Source organism: Gorilla gorilla, chromosome 3 (assembly GCF_029281585.2).
Source record: "Gorilla gorilla gorilla isolate KB3781 chromosome 3, NHGRI_mGorGor1-v2.1_pri, whole genome shotgun sequence".
NCBI classification, from domain to species: domain Eukaryota; kingdom Metazoa; phylum Chordata; class Mammalia; order Primates; family Hominidae; genus Gorilla; species Gorilla gorilla.
Window position 1 is genome coordinate 16,253,122 of NC_073227.2, and position 21,251 is coordinate 16,274,372.

The following is a 21,251-nucleotide window of genomic DNA, read 5'->3' on the forward strand; positions in this document are numbered from 1 at the left end:
TTAAATGAAGTAAAAGACTGACCTCCCAGGAGAGGAGGGGATTCTGCGGCAGACGCCCTTCAGACTTGATCTGCAGCTCAGCTCCTTCCTGCGTCTCCAGCCTGACTGTTCATCCTAAAGATTTGGATTTGGCAGCTTCCATAATAATCATCTAATCAATGAAATCAATCAAACTCCAATAACATATATATATTCATATATATTCATATATATACATATATTCATATATATACATATATTCATATATATACATATATATTCACATATATACATATATATTCATATACATACATATATTCACATATATACATATATATTCATATATATACATATATTCACATATATACATATTCATATATATACATATATTCACATATATACATGTATATTCATATATGTACATATATATTCACATATGTTCATATACACACATATATATTCATATATGTTCATATATATATTCATATATATTTTCATATATATTCATGTATATTCATATATTCATATATATTTTCATATATATTCATGTATATATTCATATATATGTATATATTCATGTATATATTCATATATGTATATATTCATGTATATATTCATGTATATATTCATGTATATATTCATATATATATTCATATATATTCATATATATTCATATATTCATATATGTGTGTGTGTGTATATATATATATATATGTATATATATATATATATATATATAGTTACACCCCATTGGTTCTGTTTCACTAAAGAACCTCGAGTAAAACATCTGGTAATGAGCCAGCCAGGATCAGAATTCATTACCTCAGTTCAAGTTCCTACCAGCCTAGGGAGCCACTGTAGCCACCAGTACTGGCATTTGGCATTTCTCCGTAGTCCCTTAAAGAGTGAGCACACAAAGCTCAAACAGCTTGTTACTTGATTCCAAAATATGTTTCCTCAGTCAGGGTACACAGACTGCACCATGGGGCACCCCCTTGGTAAGCACAGCTCTACGGTGTCCCAGCCGTGCTCCAGCCAAGCAGGCCTGCCCATGGGGAGCTGAGAAGCAGTGTCCTCCTGCCCCTTGTCAGTGAGTTCCAGCCCGTGTTGGCCAAAGCTTGCTGGTATTCACTTGCAACATTGTACAGCTGATGTCACTGAGATGAGATGACAGAGGTAAGTGATGGGGTAGGTGACAGATGGCTTGAATGACATGTTTAAAGGGTTGGTGCCATGGGCTAAGCTGTATGTCCCCCAAACTCATATGCTGCAGTCCTAACCCCTAGCACCTCAGGATGTGACTGTATTTGGACATGGACGCTTTAAAGAGGTAATTAAGGTAAAATAAGGTCTTTGGGTGGGCCCCAATCCAGTATGACTGTGTCTTGTAAGAAGAGGGATCGGGACAGAGACACACACAGAGGGATGACTATGTGAGGACGCAGGGAGAAGATGGCATCTGCAAGCCAAGGAAAGCGGCCTCGGAAGAAGCCAACCCCGCCAATTCCTTGACTCGGACTTCAGCCTCCAGCCTCCGGAACTGTGAAAATCAGTTTTGTTGTTCAGCCCCCCGCTCTGCAGTGCTTTGTTGTGGCAGCTCCAGCAGACTAACACCGTTGACTTTTGTTCTGAGAGCACTGGGGAGCTGTTTTAAAAGAGGATCCTAAGTATACAATTACAAATGAATGAATAAAGAAAGGAATAAACAAACAACGTGGAGAATTTGCCTTCGGGGTGGGGAGCTTTTTCTGGAAGCAGGTGGAGGGGAACAAAGAGAGGTGATGGTGTGCTTTAAAAATAAGTGAATGCCCCTGCTCACCCACACTGAAGGACATCACAGTGTCAGGAAACTTCACAGCGAGGCAGGGCACAGGGACCCCAGGACCAGCGCTGTGCCACTGGCCCCCTTGGTGCCCTCAGGGTAAAGGGAGCTGGGAAACACTCTGTAGATGGGCAAAGGCCTGAGAACACTTGGCTGCTGGATGGAAGGAGACATCGTTATGAGAAGATGCTGAGAAATGCAGATGAGCAATGAGGTCCACCAAGCTGGTCAGTAATGGATCATCTACTCTGGCCGACGCTTGCAAGCCATTCGTGAGCGAGCCTGCATTTCCTGTGATATTTAGCTCCTAATAAAGTGATCCCCAGGAGCTGACACATTCCTCCAAAGTATGCCTCAAGCCAAACACAACCTAATTAATATGAAATGAATAAATATTTCATTAAAAATAAATGGATTCCAACCTTCATGAAGATGTCTGCACGAACAACGAAGGCTTCTAGTAAATGCATCATTGTTAAGAATTCCAAAGATGATTCCTACATAGGAATAGCAGCTAACGTGAGGCTCAGAGAAGTTAGGCAACTTGACCAGAGTCATGTGGCTGGGCCAGAATTCCAACTGGGCTCTCTCAACCTTTGCAGTCAAAACTGTTTAACTAATAAGCTCTAAGCTAATGAACTCATTCAGTTCCCTACAAAGAGCAACCACACATTCTAAGTCCTCGCTTGTGGCAGACACAGTGCTGGGCACTGGAGATACATAGCCTGCTACATGCTCCACTGCTAACTCTGTTCCTGCCTCAGGACCTTTGCATCTGCTGCTCTTTTGGTCTGTCATGACCTTTTCCCCAGATCCCCACGTGGCCCATTTATTTCTCAGCAGTTGGGTCTTAGCTCAAATTTCTCCTCTCAGAGAGGCTGTCTCTGTTGCCCTCACCCCCACTGAAGCAGTCCCACCCTTGCAGGTCACTGCACTACACATTTTCTGCAGAGCAGCTATCATCAATGGAAATCATCATACTTATTGTTTATATGTCAGTCTGCTTCTTCTACTAAACTGTCAGTTCTTCAGTGTCAGGAACCTTGTTCAGCTTTTTTTTTTTTTTTTATATCCTCACAGGTAGCTAGAATAAGACCAGGGCAGAGCAGTGATCCATGAACATTAACTGTTGAACTCAGTATCCTGCCAGGCATTCCAGCATGCTCCCATTATCTTAGAGACCCAGTACCTTGAAAGATCAATAAGATTCTAAAAGAATACATTTTTAAGGAAAACCCTGATAAGCCAAATGCTTTTGAACATTGAAACTTACAAACATATATCTAAAATCGAATTCCTGCTTAATTCCCAAATGGATTTGTTACAGTCTGGGCACTAAATTGGTTAGTCTGCTATTAATCAAATCATTTTTTTTCACACTCTGAATTCACATGCAGCTGTGAGAGCCTGGAAAGAGGCTTTCCTCATTCTCATGTGGAATGAGACAAGTAATAATATGCTTGGGTCTGGAAATGATCGTCATTGCATAATAAGGCGGTATGGAGTCTGGAATTATCATTTGTGCAATTCTTGCTCAAGTTTATCCAGAATCTTCCTTTGAGGGGCATAAAGAGCTATTATCATATAACACTGTGCCATTTTCTGCCATTTTATGTGCAGACTGCCTCCAGCTATCCCATGAATTTTAATTAACTCCATGTTTACTTCACTTTGACCCTGCAGCTCTTCAAGCAGAGGGCCCACGTGCCAATCCAAGAAGACACTTTTGAAGCTCACTCCTCAGAGTCCTCCCAAAGGTATCCTCCTCCTTCCCTCAGAAATAACGAAGCCCTGCTGACTACAGAGTTAACTCAAAGTGAAGCACTTCACCCTGGACGCTCCTGCTGGCTCAGCCATCAAAGGGGTCAAGAGGAGCCAATGGAGAGTGAAGAGTACGGGCTGGAGGAGGGCGAGTGGAAATAGAGGAGTGTCTGTGAGAAGTAAATCTGCATGCAGAGGAGTGGGAGAAACTCACCTCTGCGTGCTAACCCTGAGTCAATCAATATAAACCATGTGTCAAAATCGTATCTGTTGATTGGTTAATTGTTAAGTTCTTCATTCATTTATATTTATTTATTTACATAATATTCATTTATATTATATATGTTATCTGTATCATAGATCAATGTATGTGTATATGCTATATGTGTAAGTGTATGTACATATAGACCACTTTAGTGGTGTATGCATATGTGTATACGTGTATACATAGACATGAGTGTGTATGTGTATACATAGACATGAGTGCATATGTGTATACATAGACATGAGTGCATATGTGTATACATAGACATGAGTGTGTATGTGTATGTGTATACATAGACATGAGTGTGTATGTGTATGTGTATACATAGACATGAGTGTGTATGTGTGTATACATAGACATGAGTGTGTATGTGTGTATACATAGACATGAGTGTGTATGTGTGTATACATAGACATGAGTGTGTATGTGTGTGTGTATACATAGACATGAGTGTGTATGAGTATGTGTATACATAGACATGAGTGTGTGTGTGTATACATAGACATGAGTGTGTATGTGTATACATAGACATGAGTGTGTATGTGTATGTGTATACATAGACATGAGTGTGTATGTGTATGTGTATACATAGACATGAGTGTGTATGTGTGTATACATAGACATGAGTGTGTATGTGTGTATACATAGACATGAGTGTGTATGTGTGTGTGTATACATAGACATGAGTGTGTATGAGTATGTGTATACATAGACATGAGTGTGTATGTGTATACATAGACATGAGTGTGTATGTGTATGTGTATACATAGACATGAGTGTGTATGAGTATGTGTATACATAGACATGAGTGTGTATGTGTATACATAGACATGAGTGTGTATGTGTATGTGTATACATAGACATGAGTGTGTATGTGTATGTGTATACACAGACATGAGTGTGTATGTGTATACACAGACATGAGTGTGTATGTGTATACACAGACATGAGTGTGTATGTGTATACACAGACATGAGTGTGTATGTGTATACACAGACATGAGTGTGTATGTGTATATGTGTATACATAGACATGAGTGTATATATGTATATGCATATACATGTATGTGTATCTATGAATATGTGTACTGTATGTTTTGTGGTGGATCTATAGGTATATGTACATATATACTGTTCAGTGGGTATATATATTATGTAGAGAGGTATATATGTATATGCATATCTATGTATATGTATATGCACGTGTACATATTGCTTAGACACTGTGTATATATGTGAACTGTTTAGTGGATATATTAGTCTGTTCTCACACTGCTATAAAGATACTACCTGAGACTGGGTAATTTATAAAGAAAAGAGGTTTAATTGACTCACAGTTCCGTTTGGCCAGGGAGGCCTCAGGAAACTTACAATCATGGCGAAAGATGAAGGGAAAGCAGGCACCTTCTTCACAAGGCAGGAGGAGAAAGAGAGCAAGGAAGTGCCACACTTTAAAACCATCAGCTCTCGTGAGAATTCACTATCATGAGAACAGCATGGGGGAAACCGCCCCCAGGAACCAGTCACCTCCCACCAGGCCCCTCCCTTGACAGGTAGGGATTACAATTCGAGATGAGATTTGGGTGGGGACACAGAGCCAAACCATATCAGTGGATATGCCTAATGTATATGCATATACATATGTGTGTCTCTATAAACTGCTTGATAGGTAGGTATATGTACATATATGTGCATGTGTGTGTGTGTGCATGTATACTGCTTAGCAGGAACTGGGGATAAGACAGGGAACAAGAGGAAACATTGCTGCCCTCAAAGAGCTTATGTTCTGGTGCATGAGACCCATAACCAAGAAGACATCTGAATAAACACATAATAGAATCACAGGTAGTTTATAGGTGCTATAAAGAAAAGGGGAAGAGAAGGGCAAGGAAATATGGAAGGCTGAGGCGGAGACGAAGAGGGTGGGCATTCTGGGAAGGCGTCACAGAGTGGACATCTCAGCAGAGCCCTGTATGCTATAAGTGAGCCTTGCAAACACCTGGGGGAAAGGTGACTGAGGTGGAGAGAAGAGCACGTGTGAAGGTTCTGAGTTAGAAATAACTCCAGTGTGGTCAAGAGACTTGAAGAAGGGCTGGAACAGAATGAGCAGGAAGACAGAGAGGATAGAAAGCAGAGTCAGAAAAACAGGCACAAGCCAGACTGCATGACCTTGTGGCCTGGCATGGAGGGACTGGCACATATCCCGAGTGGGAGGGAGGCAGCAACCAAGCAAGCTAATTCATGATTTGCGCACATCCCTGGCTGCTGTCTAGACCAAGACTTGCTGTCCTCTTCCCTCTCTCACCCGAGCACTCACTAAGCCAGCACTTACTGAGCCTTTACCACATGTTGGGCACCAAGCTAAGTGTGGATGGGCATGACCAGGTCCCAGCCCCTTGGGAATCTCAGTCACATGGAGAAGGCAGATCAGCAGCCCGGAAGCCATGCCTGGCGCTGCTGTGTGAGAGACATGGTGAGGATGACACTAGGAGCACCAGACACAGGAAGGGCCTCAGTCCCAGGTCTTCTCCCTGGGATGTTCCTCCATGTGGATACCCAGATCCTTCTAGAACCCACCAAGCCAAGTAAAATCCTAGCCATGCTGGCTTCAAGAAGACATGGAAAGCAGTCAAGCTCGGTGGTTCACGCCTGTAATCCCAGCACTTTGGGAGGCTGAGGCTGGTGGATCACCTGAGGTCAGGAGTTCAAGACCAGCCTGACCAACATGGTGAAACCCCATCTCTACTAAAAATACAAAATTAACTGGGCCTGGTGGCACATGCCTCTGATCTCAGCTACTTGGGAGGCTGAGGCAGCAGAATCGCTTGAACCCAGGAGGTAGAGTTGGCAGTGAGCGAAGATCGTGCCATTGCACTCCACCCTGGGCAACAAGAGCGAAACTGTCATGAAAAAAAAAAAAAAAAAGACATGGAAGGCATTTGAAAAAGGCCATCCAGCCATAGATTAGTAGGACTCTCAAATTCCATTATTATTCATGCTTATTCTTTCATCAATAACATACTGTCTCAATCATTGTAGGTTCACAGTACATCTTGATATTGGGTAATACACCTCTACAACTTTGATCTTGCTTTACAAAATTGTTTTAGCTCTTCTAGATCCTTTACTTTCCATATAAATTTTAGAATCTAGTATTGATAACTATAAAAAATCTTCTGTGACTTTGATTACAGAATCAAAATCAAATCTGTAAGTATATAAGTTTGCAGAGAATTGCCATCTTAATAAAAATATTCCAAAGCATAAACGTAGTTTTGTATATTGACTTTGTATTCTTCAAGCTTGCTATACTCATATTTTCATTCTAGTAGACATTTTGTAGTTTCTTTGATGTTTTCCATGTAGAAAAAACATAAGTCTGTGAATAGAGACAGTTCTGTTTATTCACAGCACATCTGTATGATTTTATTTTCTTATTGTAATAGCTAGGACATTTGTTGATGTGTATAGGTGTGGCAAGAGTCATATCTTTGCCTTGTTTCTACTTTGGAAAAGCATTTAATCTTTCAGCATTATATAAAATGTTTTCGTATGTTTTTGGTAAATGCTTTTTATCAGGTCGAGAGAGTTCCTTCTAGGCCCTACTTTCTTTAGAGCTTTTTTTTCCACCAATGAATGTTGAAGTTTACCAAATTGAAAAAAAAAAAAGGAAAGAAAAAGGCCATCCACACGTCAGGTACCATGCTGAGGGCTGAACATTGTTTGCCCCCTTATTCTCACATAAGAACCTGAAGTCCATTATCCATTATAATCATTACTTTTTCTCAGAAGACAAAAGGGAGGGTTGCAGGAGCCACATGATTGGTCCAAGTTTCCATGACTGGAAGAAACAGGCTCTGACCCAGAGCCAGACCTCCCCCATCTGGAAGCCTGTACCCTTTCCTCTATGCCCTGTTGCATCCAAAACCAAATGTCTGTCATTGGACACTGATGGACATTTTCCTCCTGACCCCACTTGTTTCCAGCAGATGTGCCTGTGATAGAAGCCAGTTTCAACGTCACTTCTGTATCTGGGAGGGACATTTGAAAATAAAACAGGCTGTGCATGGCAGTGGGGTCCTCTCCACGACGCGGATTCATCATTTGTAAAACGGGGATAATAACATCCATCATACTGGGCTATTAGTGGGACAAGGTAGACAATGGGTCTCCAGTTGCCAGGACCATCATTGTTAGTTTCTGATTAGTCAGGACTCTTTAGGTGGCAAATACTGGAAGCCCAACATGATCTCACCGAGCAGAAAACAATGTTAGTTTCTATAGCTGGTAAGGACAGTGGGTAATTCATGGGAATAGGAAAATAAGAAGGTGGCAGTGCTGCTGTGTCCACCCAGGTCCCTCTCATCACATCCACACACCTCAGGCTTACTATGACATCTGCAATGGCCTGCAAAGAGCAAGCCAAAGGTGCAGGACAGGCAGTGCTGCATGGGCAGCCCTCCACTGCCACTGAATGAGAACTGCGTATCCACGCATTAGCTTTTCATCTACAGCCACCAGACACACACTCTGCACTGTCTCCTGACATCCTCCATGGAAGTAGGCTCCAGAAGCCCACCGGGGTGAGCGGCTTGATCAGAAACCCTTTATTGGCTGCCTTCCTTTCTCTGTCTCACTCCTCCTGTCTCACAAATATTTCCTGGGATCATCTTCAAATAAACAGTTTGCACTAAATTCTTTCTCTCAAAATCAACTTCTGGAGGAATCCAAGTGAGAACAGTTATCAACAGAGCCAGCACCAGGGTGAGGCTAGTTATGTGTCCAGGTTGCAAATACAAGGAAGCAAGTGTCAAACCTGCATTTGCAAAATTTTAGAAAGCAAGGCACATGTTTAACTCACTTGCCTCACCTTCATCTCAACCTTCACCAACAAAACGCCATCTCTTCACCCACCTCGTATATCTGTTTCTGATTCTTTGCTTTAAGCTTCATTCTTTTCTTCTACAGATAAACCTTCATCTTCATCAATTGCTGAGGAAAATGACCAAAAAAATGCAGACCTGTTTTCTTACAGTGCATGATAACTGAGAGCAAGTTTTTCACCTCTGATTCCACTGAAGGTTTCTGAATGGTTGGACTTGGATCACATGGCCACACCTTGGACCAGGCACTATGTCTGGCTGAATATGGTCCATGTGGCTGGCACAGGCACATCATACGGTCATCTCAAGTGAATTGGGGACCACAGTGACATGAGGAGGGGGCGGTGTTCTCCAAGGGGAAGGAATGTCATTATAATAAGAAAAAGGGATCCAAAAGCATGCTGGAGAGTCAAAAACAGTAGCCCCTCCAGTGCACTATGGTTCTCCATTCCCTTTCCATTTTACAGCTGAGAACACTAAGCTGCAGAGAAGTTAATTTACTTTCCTAGGTATCCACCACTAACATATATTAGCATCAGCCTGACTCCAAAATCTAAATTGTTTCCACTGGTTATACAGAAATTAATCTGGTGTGCCTCAACTGTCCCAGAATTTAGTCATAAAATGGTTATTTTAAATGTGAGTAAATTATTGCTAAAAATCAATGGATTGCCAGCAGTTGTTTACTTTGGTGCTACACTAGGAGGCACAACTTCTTCCAGCATGACAGTGAAAAGATTTCTGTGAATTCACATGTGTTCTTTCCTGATAACCAATGCTATTATCATAGTTTAACAATGAAATGTCTTTCTGGAAAACTCTTAATAAATGTCAGATATCAAAACTGCCAAAGGCAGACAGCAAAGCCAAAATATTCATTCAATTTTAGGAGGATGGTTTTCTTCATCTTATGCCAGCCTCCCTCCACCTTAACTTTAATAATAGTCATGTAGACTTCACCTGCATTTATTATGAAAGGCAGTGATTATTTAGCATTTTGACCTGAACAAAGCTATGCTTTATTCCCTTAAAGTAGGCTAACCTCATGCTGAATACTAGACATTTGTGTACATTCTATATGAATTTGCGTGTCATCAAGAAATTGCTACAACCCAAAAGCAACTTAGAAATAGACCTTCTAGAAAGCTTATATTTCTCAAAAGATCCATTAAATTTTCAAGGGATGATGACAGGCTATAGTCAATTTGAAAATCTTGAGGCCACACACTAACAGATTTGGTAGTATGTCCTGAAGGAGTACAAAAGGTTCAGGAACAAAACTCTCAATGACATGGGGGGAAAGTGGTATGCCTCTTTGTGATGCTAACTTTGTCGTGGATTGAAAAGGAATGCCTCAATTTTCCTGAAGCCACAAAATCTCAACATTAAGATGAGACACTATTCTAAAATATTTTTGTTTTGTTAAGTTCAGCCACTGTTCATGAGATTATGGGCAAACCTCCTAACCTCACTGGGCTACAATTCTTTCTGAGAAATCCAAGAGTATCCAAGAGGAGAAATCCAAGAGTATCCAAGAGGAGAAATCCAAGAGGAGCCTCAAATGTGGTAAATAACCTCTGACCAAATCTACTGCTGACTCCTAAAGATCACAGACATAGAACAAGCTGAAAGCAGTCCAGTTAAGAAAAAAAAAATGGACTGAGATTTATGTGCCTGCCAAAGAGGCACAATATGCAATGTAAGTCCAACCAAGTTAACTGCTTGTTAAAAATATGTTTTTAAAAAACACAGTAGAATTCAAAGTTTCTACAAAATAACACCCACAATGTCCAGGATGTAAGACAAAACTACTTAATATATAGAACCAGGAAAATGTGACCCATCCTCAACAGAACAGATAATCAATGGAGGTGAATCTTATGATGACCCAGATGTTGTAATTAGCATAAGGACAGTAAAGCAGTTGCTATGACTATGCTACATGATATAAAGGGTAATATGACTGAAATAAAGGAAAAGATAGGAAACCTAAACAAAGCAAGAAAAACTATTTTTTTAAGTCAAGAGTTTCCACCTATGCATACCATAGGAAAACTTCTAAAAGTCAAATTTTAAGGGACTTTTTGAAAGGAGGGAGACAAAAGTGACACATTACATACTGGACAATAATGATTCAAAGTTTAATGACTTATCAGAAATTGTGAAAGTTAGATGACAACAAGACAAAATCTTTTAAGTAATGGAAGGAAAAACACCTGTCAACCTAAAAATCTGTATCCAGTAGAAATATTCTTCAAGAAAGAAGGAGAAATAAATATATTTTAGATAAAATAAAATAAAGAGAATAAATTAAGAGGAGACATGCCCCACATAAAATACTAAAGGAAATTCCTCAGGCTGAATGGAAATGATACCAGAGAGAAACTTAGATTTTCCTTAAAAATATGAATAAATATCAAAAACCATTTTCCTCCTAATTTTTAAAAGGAAAATCTTACACCTAATAGCAATATATTCTAGTTATTTCTATTTAATGATACATATATATTTTTAAAGCAAAAACTATAACATTGTATTAGAGATTTATAATTTAAGAAGCTGCAATACATTTGACACCTATACTATAAGGACAGATAGGGTGGTAGATGGGCCTCTACAGTTGTAAGGTTTTCACATTTTATGTAAAGTGTAAAATATTAACCCTCAGCAGACTGTAAAATAAATTAAGAATGTATAGTATAATCCTTTAGAGCAACAATTTTAAAACATAATACTGGAACGTATACTTACAAAGTCAATAGATAAATTAAAACGTAATTTTAAATATTCAACTAATCCACAGCAATACAGGAAAGAAGAAACAGAGACAAGAAAAAAAGAAGAGGTAAGAAGAAAACAAATAAAACAACAATAGACCTAAATCAAACCATTACATGAGCTGTGCCTGAACTAAACAATACAACTAAAAGGCAGAATTGTCAGAATGGATTTTTTTAAAGCAAGACCTAACTATATGCTGTCCTCAAGAAATTAATGTTAAATATAAAAACAAAGAATGAAAATAAATGCATAGAAAAATATATGTCATGGAAACAGTAAGCATAAGTAGGTTAGAACGGCTATATAAATTCATTTGTAAATCCTATCAAACATTTTAAAAAGTAACACCAACTTTACACAGCGTTTTAAGAAAATAAAGAAGAAAAATGTCTGAACTCAATAAGCATAAGTAGATTAGAATGGGTACTCTGATCTCAAAGAAAATAAGTTTCAAAATAAAGAGTACTAGAAGAAAAAGAGAAGGATATTTTATAATAATAGGGACAATTCATCATAAGGAAATAATCATAAATATGTATGCATCTAACAACAAATCTCAACGTATAAGAAGCAAACATTGACAGACTTAAAGGAAGAAGAAGTAATTCCACAATCATAGTTGGATATTTTACACAACTGTCCAGAAATAAAACAACTAGATTTTAAAAATCGGCAATGACACGGAAGCTCTGAATAATATTAACTAGTTTGACTGGACTAATATTTACTGAATCTTACACCTAACAACTTTTAAATACACATTCTTTTCAAGTGGGTATACTGTGTTTACTAAGGTAGATCGTAAGTTGGGCATAAAATGAGTCTCAATTAATATAAATGAATTGAAATTGTAGAGTATGTTCTTGGACCACAATGAAAAAAATTAGAACCAATAACAATAAAAAGCTTCAAAGACCAAATATTTGGAAGTTAAACGACACATAACTAAATAATTCATGGGTCAAAGAAGCAATCACAAGGGGAATTATAAAATATTATTAACTAAATAATAAAATACAATATATCAAATTTTGGGGGTGTAACTTAAGCAGTCAGAGGAAAATTTATAGCTTAAAATGCTTATATTAGAACAAAATGTCTAAAATCAATGACCTAAGGTTCTATCTTGAAGAGCTAAGATTATAAACTGATGAAGAAAATAAGAGAAAGAAGGCAAACTGCTAATATCCGAAATGAAAGAGAAGTTACAACCACAGACACTACAAAAATTAAGAAGATCCTATGATAATATCATGAATTACTTTGTGCCAACAAATTTGCCAACATAGAGAAAACTGATTAATTTCTTGAAAAATATAACTTACCAAAAGTTATATATGAAAAAACACAAAATCTGAGTGCCTTATATCTACTAAAGAAGGTAATTTTGTAGTCAAAAGCCTTACTAGAAAGAAAACTCTATACCCAGATAATTTCATTTGTAAAACCTATCAAACATTTAAAGAAGTGACACCAACTTTACACAAGTGCTTTCAGAAAACAGAGAAGGAAAATGACTGAACTCATTTTTGAGACTACTATAACCCTGAAAACAAATTTGATGAAGATATTACAAAAAAGCAGACTAATATTCCTTATGAATGTGATGTAAAATTCTCTAATAAGATATTAGCAAATCCAATTCAATAAAACATAAAAATAAGGTATCATATTCAAGTGGGATTTATCTCAGTAATACACAGTTGGTTTAAAATCTGGAAATTAATGTAATTTAGCATAGTAACAAAATATGGAGAAAAAATATGATCATTTCAATCAATTCAGAAAAAGTATTTGATAGAATTCAACAAGACATGATAAACACTTACAGAAAACTACAACTAAAAAGGAGCTGCTCAATTTGATAAAGAGCATCTCTGAAAAACTTACAGATAAAGATGTTCTTAATGAAGAAAGACTGAACACTTTTTCCCCTAAAATTAAGAACAAAACAATGATGCTTGCTCCCACCACTTCTCCTCAATATTGTACTGAAGGTTTTAGCTACTGCAATAAAGATTTTAAAAGCATAAATAAAGGGGAAAATAGGTAAAACTACTTTTATTAGCAAATAGAATGATTGTTGACATAGAAAATCTCCAGAATACTACAAAACAACTATCACAACTAATTATTTAATTAGCAAGGTCTCAGGGTGTGAGATTAAGATACAAAAATTTTATTGTATTTTTATACCTACTAGTAAACAATTAAAAACTAAATTAAAAACAATTTCATTACAATAGTGTCTTCCCCCTGTCCCCCCTACCCCCCAAAAACTTCATGAACTATTTGGGAAAAACATTAGTGCAAAAAAGGGCAAAGCCTCTACCCTAAAAATGACAAAACATCACTAAAATAGAATTTTAAATACCTAATAAAAATAGAGATAAATAAAGAGATATACCATGTCCATGGATTAGAAGACTCCCTACTCTTAAGATATAATTATTTCCAAATTGATATACAGATTTGACGTACCAATTGTAATTCCACAGTTTTTTTGTAGAATTGATAAGCAACTCCAAAATTTGTATGAAAATCAATGATCTAGAATATCCAAAACAATCTTGAAAAAGAATAAATGTGGAGGACTTATACTACCTGATTTTAAGACATACCAGAAACCTGCAGTAATTAAGACAGACTAGTACTTGCATAAGGATCAACAAGTAGGTCAAATGAACAAAACCGAGAGTACAGAAGAAGACATACAAATCACCTAATTTTTCATATGAACCCCAAAGCAATCTGTGATGGTTAATATTAAATGTCAGCTTGACTGGATTGAAGGATGCAAAGTATTAGTTCTGGATGTATCTGGGTATGTCTGTGAGGGTGTTGCCATAAGAGACTGACATTTGATTAAGTGGACTGGGAGAGAAGACCCATCCTCAGGAAGACCCACCTGCAACATGGGTGGGCACCATCCAATCAGCTACCAGTCCAGCTAGAAAAAGCAGGCAGAAGAAGGTGCAAGAAACTGACTTGCTGATTCTTCCAGCCTTCATCTTCCTCCTGTGCTGGATATGCTTTCTGCCCTACAACATCAGACTTCAAATTCTTCGGCTTTTGGATTCTTGGACACCAGTTTGCCAGGGGCTCTCAGGCTTTCGGTCACAGACGGAAGGCTGCATTTTCGGTTTCCCTAGTTTTGAGGTTTTGGGACTTGAACTGAGCCACTACTGTCTTCCTTGCTCCTTAACTTTCAGACGGCCTATGGTGGGGCTTCACCTTGTGATCATGTGAGGCAATTCTCCTTAATAAACTCCCCTTCATATATACATATATCCTATTAGTTCTGTCCCTCTAGAGAATTGTCGTACACAATCCAATAAACAAAAGAAATCATTTTCAAGAAACTGACGTCCATACTAGGGAAAAAAAAAAACAACTTGACCCTACCTCACACCACACAAAAAAACAAATCAAAGTGAAGTATAGAACTAAATTTATAAGCTAACTCTATAAAACTTTTAGAAAGTAAACATAGAAAAATATCTTTGTGAACTGAGTATGTTTTGGTGAGCCAGGTTTTCTTATACAAATGGCATAAAACAATGACCCTAAAAGCAAAAACACTCAACAAATTAGATCTTATCGAAATGGAAAACTTTCATGTATCAAAACGCACCACTAATAAAATTAACAGGTAAACCAGTCTGGTTGAAAAGTCTCATGTCTGACAAAAGACTGGTATCCAGATATGTATCCCACAATTAAATAAGACAAACAACCCATTTTTTAAACAACAGCAAAAAAGGCAATACAAATGAATCTCAAAAACATTATGCTGAAAAATTTATATAAAATGTAAAACATTATGAAGCTTTAAACAAAAGACTATATATTGCATGATCCCATTTTATACTAAATTTTAGAACAGGCAACTCTAATCTATAATGGATGGAGTAGTTGACTTTGGGATAGGTTTTGACTGTAAAGGGTCAAGAGGGGACTTTTGGATGGTGATATTCTATATTTTGGTATGGGTTTAGGTTACTCAGATGCATTTATTTCTCAAAAGTCAATAAATGTAAGTTTAAGATGTGTGCATTCTGTTGTATGTACATTTTACATCAAAAGAAAAACTACAGGCAAATCTCTAGGCTGAAATATTTAAGGAGAAATGTACAAATATTTGCAATTTGCTATAAAATGCATCAAAAAATAAGATGGATTGATGTGTGGGTAGAAGGATAGGTATTTCATAAAATAAGTTTGGTAGAATGTTAATTGGGAATGGAGGTGGAAGACATTGGTGCTTAATGTAAAATTCTTTCACCTTCACTGCGTATTTGCATGTTTTCATACTAAAATAATGAGAAAAAAATAATATGGGTATGCAGTCAACCCTGCCCTTGACAGCAAGTGCATCACAGCTTTTGAAGTTTGAATTAGGCATCCTCCACTCCATCCCTGTACACCCATAAACTATGAGTGTTCCTCCCCTACCATGCTTTTCAGAGTGGACTATAGTTAACTGTTTATTACTCTGCCTCCTGCATGTATCTGAGAGATCCTCAAAGGCAGGCACCATATCTGGTTTACTTTTGTAACCTCAGTACCTAGAATAGGGCCCAGAGCAAATTGGTCCTCCGTATGTTGGATGGATGGATGGATGGATGGATGAATGAATGAGTGAATGAGTGAATTAACAAATGAACCTAAGCTGCCTGATTTTATATAAACTCCACACATACTTCCAATAACCAGACAAGACACAGACTTAGAGAAAATACAAAGACAATGTCAGTGCTAAGCCCAGAGCTATACAGTTTCCAAGAAGAATGAGTGTCATGCAAGACCATGAGTCTTGCCAGGCCTTATCCCACCATTTATCAGCAGTGACAGATGTCACATGGTGAGATATTCTGGGAACTTAAGTATACACAACAGCCCTGCCTGTCCCAGTACCATATTTGTGTCCAGACAGGTCCCCCTCCAAGCAAGAAATCTTCACGCCACAAACAGCCAAAAAGCACATTCAGTTAAAGTCTCCCTTCCTCACTCCCTGCTACATAGGGGAAAGAGAGCCTTAAGCAACAAAAGAATCAACATTTATTGAATATCAGGTTGGATTCTGCGCTAGACACTCTACTATACCACCTCATTAACCTCTCACAACAGCCCTATGCAGAAGACACCAATATGCCTATTTTACAGTTGAAGACACAGAGACTCAAAGTGCATGCATGAATGGCATTTGAATCCTTGTTTGTCCAGTTTTCAAGCTGCTTGCTCTCTGTGTTGCGCCACACTGCCTTGCACTCTCACAAACACTTGCTGAGCTGAATTCCCAGTGGTGGTAACTATCCCAAGGGAAATTTGTGTGCGCCCAATGTATTATGTAAGAATGAGCTACTCCTTATAAACACTGACTAGCCGATCACTCCTCTGGAAACCACTCTAAAGTAGAGGCCCAATTCCAGCCGGGTCAGGAGAGTAGGTGGAGGTACAGATGGTGAACTTGCTTCAAGGGGGAAAATGTCATTGACATCACAACATCCTGGCTGGTGGAGGCTGGAGTGGGCATTCAAAATACAAGTTATTGATTGGAGACACTTTTTTAGAAGGATGCTAATGGAAGAAGAAGCCAGCATGAATGATGGAAGGTCAGGGACAGAAGTAAGGGGAAGCTTTGCTAAGATCCACCTTCTGGAGAAAAAGACATTTCCAGAAGGCAGTGGGAGCACCTGGTCCACCTTCGGCAGGGCAGCAGGGACCACTGGGCAGCCTCAGGCCCCTAGAGCTCTGGGGATTCTGGGAGCTTGGCCCTGACTTTGCCTGGCACTTCCTTCCACTTAGGAAGTACAGGTAAGAAAGGAAATAGGAGACCTAGAGTCCGGGTCCTCACGCTGGCCAGTTTGGAGGCAGGGAATTCTAAGGGATAGTGTGAGTGCCAGGCAGAGAGGACAACAGGCTAGGAGCAAGGGCCTGTGGAAAGACAGTGGAGGCGAGAGGAAGGGCTGAGAGGTGTGTCTGTGAACTGGTCCTGAGATCTGTTTATCAGTCTGCAGGACCATGTGGCTCCTCTCACTATACAAGGGAAACTTCAACTCTTCACCCGTACAATCCAAGCCTTGAGAACTGAACATCCTCGCTTCCTGACCCACAAGGAAGTGTGAGAAGGAGGAAGTGAGGGGCTGGTGTGATGCGTGGGCTCCAGAATAAAAGCAGGCATGGGAGGCTCACCAGGATCCAAAGTGGCACCTGTCAGATATACAACATGATTTCTGAATAATCATTTGCAGAGAGTCAAAAGCACCAAGGAGACAAGAGTAAACTCATGTGAAACAGTTTGCTGTACATGTGAACTCTTTTCTCTTTGGCTCTTTCTAGAACCCTCCTTCTCCCTACCTGGGCTGGAGCCTGCATATGCTCTTGTTGTCCCACTATTGTGCCATGTAACATTCAGGGTTTTCCAGAATACAGAACCAACAGAATATGGACAGATAGACAGATAGATAGATAAATAGATAGATAGATAGATAGACAGACAGACAGACAGACAGAGACAGACAGAGACAGAGACAGATTTATTTTAAGGAACTGGTTCACACAACTGTAGGGGCTTACAAATCTGACTTCTGACTTTTACAGGGCATGCTGGCAGGCTGGAAATCCAGAAAAGAGTTGATACTGCAACTCCAGTCCAAAGGCCACCAGGAGGCAGAATTCCTCCTTCATCAGGGAAGTCAGCCTTTTTCTCCTAAAGTCTTCAAATGGTTGGATGAGGCCCATCCATATTGTGGAGAATCAACTTCTTAACTCAAAGTCTACTGATTTAAACATTAATCTCATCCAAAAAAATACCTTCGCAGTGACATCTAGATCGAGGTTTGACCAAACATCTGGGCACCACGGCCTAGCCCAGTTGATACATAAAATTAACCATCACATACTGTGTCATAATTTACTGTTTTTTATGTCTGATTTTTAAACAAGATTTCTGCCCTCAGCAAGTTCCAAGTCATGTCAGGAAAACAGTGTCTAATGCAGCACATGGCCCCTTCAGTGGCCCAGTGAACGTCTGTTAAATTATCCAGTTACCCAATTCACTTGACAACATAAATGCCCAACACTGTTAAATGTGCACGTAGCAGAACTCAGGAATGAGATTCTGAAAAGGCAAGAAGCTCTGTGGTGCCTCCATGTGCCTACAGTGAAGTCTGGATTGTGTAGAAAAGACAAATTAAAGTTGCAGAACTTGGCACTACTCAATATCATTCTGGTTAGTGAATTAATCCCAAATGTGTCATGTTTAGAAAGGTTTCTGTAAGAAGGTCCACATAAGCAAAAGAGAAGCAGAAATCATCAGAAAATACTCCCCAGGGAAGAAGAGATTTTTCCCAGGAATAGAGTTGACCATTGAATATATTGGTCCATACAACCGTCCACCCCATAAGAGGATGAGTTTCTGGTCAGTAGGGACCACTTCTTACTCAACTTTGCTCCCCAAGCAGCAAGCACAAGGATAGTTAGTATATTGGACATTCCCAAGGGCACTTTTCTGTGCCCATCCAAACTATCCTCCTGCCCTTCTCTACCGGAAGAGCTCGTCTCCCAGCTACAGGCTGAAGACAGAAGATGCTTCCCTCAGTAGCAAGCAGTGGTCATGTGACCAATTATAGCCAATAAAACAGGGGTTGGTTGGGGAGGTTCCAGGGGGGAAGTACTTCTCTAACAAAGTCACAGAAGTGAGGAGCAGTTGTGTGAAGATGTGATACACAGAACTCGGCAACCTCTAAACCATTAGATAGGAAACCTGAGGAGAAAATCTCATCCCACTGAGGAAGGTGGAGGGGGTGGATGAAAAGTGTCCAGACCTGTGATGACATCAGACAGTCTCTGAGCTACTGCAGAGACCCCCTATACCTATGGACCACTTGATTTGGTGACATTTTCAAAATATATCCAAAATCTGACTATTTCTCACCACCCCCAGCACTGCCATGTGCCCCAGGCCACCACCTCCTCTCCCCACAGGGCTCCCTGCTGCTGCTGTGGCCCCTCCCAGGCTATTCTCCACATGGTAGCCAAAGTGAATTTCTATGAACTTCTACAAACAGATCATGCAACTCCTCCCCCAGAAACCCCCAAGCCTTCTCTTCCCACTCTGTGAAATGGCCAAAGCCTTTACCACATGGATGAAGTCCTCTAAGACCTGGGCCTCGCCGACTTCACTGACCTCACCTTGCACCACTCCCATTGCCTGGAAGCCCCTCAAAGACACAGAGCACACTCCCTTCCACGGGATTTGCACTTGAAGTTCCCTCTGCCTGGAACTTGCCTGTCTTCCTCCTTTGCTTCCTTCAGGTCTCTGCTCACATGTCATCTTATTATCAAGGATGTCCCTGACACCCTGTATGGGAGCACTGTCCTGCAGAACCATCTATGATATGGAAATGCGTTATAACCTGAGCTTCCAATACAGTAGCCACTGGCTATACGTGGCTACTGAGCACTTAAAATGCAGCTAGCGTGCTGTGGAACTGAATTGTTACCATTTTACTTAATGTTAATTAATTCAAATTTAAATATCCACATGTGGTTAGTGGCTACCCTACTGATAGCTCAGCTCTACAAAACAGCAACTTCTCCCTGCTACTCTCCCATAACTCCATATTCCCCTTACCTTACTGTATTTTAATGTACTTATCATTATCTAACGTACCATAAAGGTATACAATTATCTGTTTCTCATCTCTCTCATTTTTTAAATATAAGCACTATGAGAAAAGACACTTGGGTCTGTGTTGGTTACTACTGATCAACAGAGTCTAAAATAGTGCCTGGTACAGAGTTTGCATTCAATTAGTATGCATGGATTGGATTAATAAAACTAGGGAGGGAGGGAGGCAGGGAGGTTGTCTGGGTCTATCCAACTTCTTAAGTCACACGCCTCAGTTCAGCTCTATGAGTTTTAAATCGTCTAATCAACAGTATGGGTTGCCGAAACAGCAGGTCCCTGGTCAGCCTTCAGCTCAAATCCCAGTTTTGACACTTCCTGCCTATGTGGCCAAGGGTAACCTGCTCCATCTTTCTGAGTTACAGAGACTATGTTTCACATCTAGGCTTTTCCATCTGTAAAATGGAAATAACAATAGCTATGAAAAAAACATAATAGAATATCTGGCATTCAATAGGTACTCAAAGCAATTATTGCCAAAAAAAAATTTCTGAGTATGTGGGAACAGACTGGAACTTCACTGGGGGAGTATTTTTGTTTTCTAAAAACTCCTGCCATCTTCTCCTAGCCTTCTATACCCTTTCAAAAAAAAGTCAAAGATCACAAATATGAACTTTCCAAAACAACAAACGTCTATGTTGCTGGAAAGAGCTTCCTTTGTGATGTTTATGGGTTTTTTTCAACTTTCCTCACTTACATTCCCAAGGAACAAATGGCATTGGCAATCCTGAAATAATTACCATTGTAATTCACCTAAACCAGGGCTGTTGTGGTAATTTAATTTTCAGAAGAAAATTACACCAGATCGAAAGGAAACTATTCAGACTTCCTTTCACATTTCAAGTTTGTCAAGTCGAAATCTTACTGTCAAACAGAACATTCCCAGTGCCCAGCAACCAACACACAGACACACAAATATACACACATACTTAAGCCCAGTGGTCCAGACATTTATATTCTTACCTTTCCAAAACTCCCTTTACCAATGGCCCGCAGAATCTGAAAATGGTCAAAGTTGACTGCAAAAGAAAACAAAAAAGGAAACAAGTCAGATTTGCTAAACCTGGTA

At 39.4% G+C, this 21,251-nt stretch overlaps 1 protein-coding gene and 1 long non-coding RNA gene across 7 annotated transcripts in view; one reads left to right on the top strand and one right to left on the bottom strand.

The window, feature by feature from the left end:
• Nucleotides 1-3,723, top strand: part of LOC109026700 (uncharacterized) — a 47,861-nt gene extending 44,138 nt beyond the window's left edge. The window contains exon 5 of the long non-coding RNA XR_008678908.2: nt 3,485-3,723. This is a non-coding gene — a long non-coding RNA (uncharacterized lncRNA). The remainder of the gene's footprint in view (nt 1-3,484) is intronic.
• STK32B (serine/threonine kinase 32B) overlaps nt 1-21,251 on the bottom strand; it is a 448,182-nt gene that overhangs the window by 338,207 nt on the left and 88,724 nt on the right. For all 6 annotated transcript variants that reach the window (XM_019026105.4, XM_019026104.4, XM_055384435.2 and 3 more), the window contains exon 2: nt 21,146-21,201. In XM_019026105.4, coding sequence (XP_018881650.1) covers nt 21,146-21,201 — 56 coding nt within the window. The remainder of the gene's footprint in view (nt 1-21,145; nt 21,202-21,251) is intronic.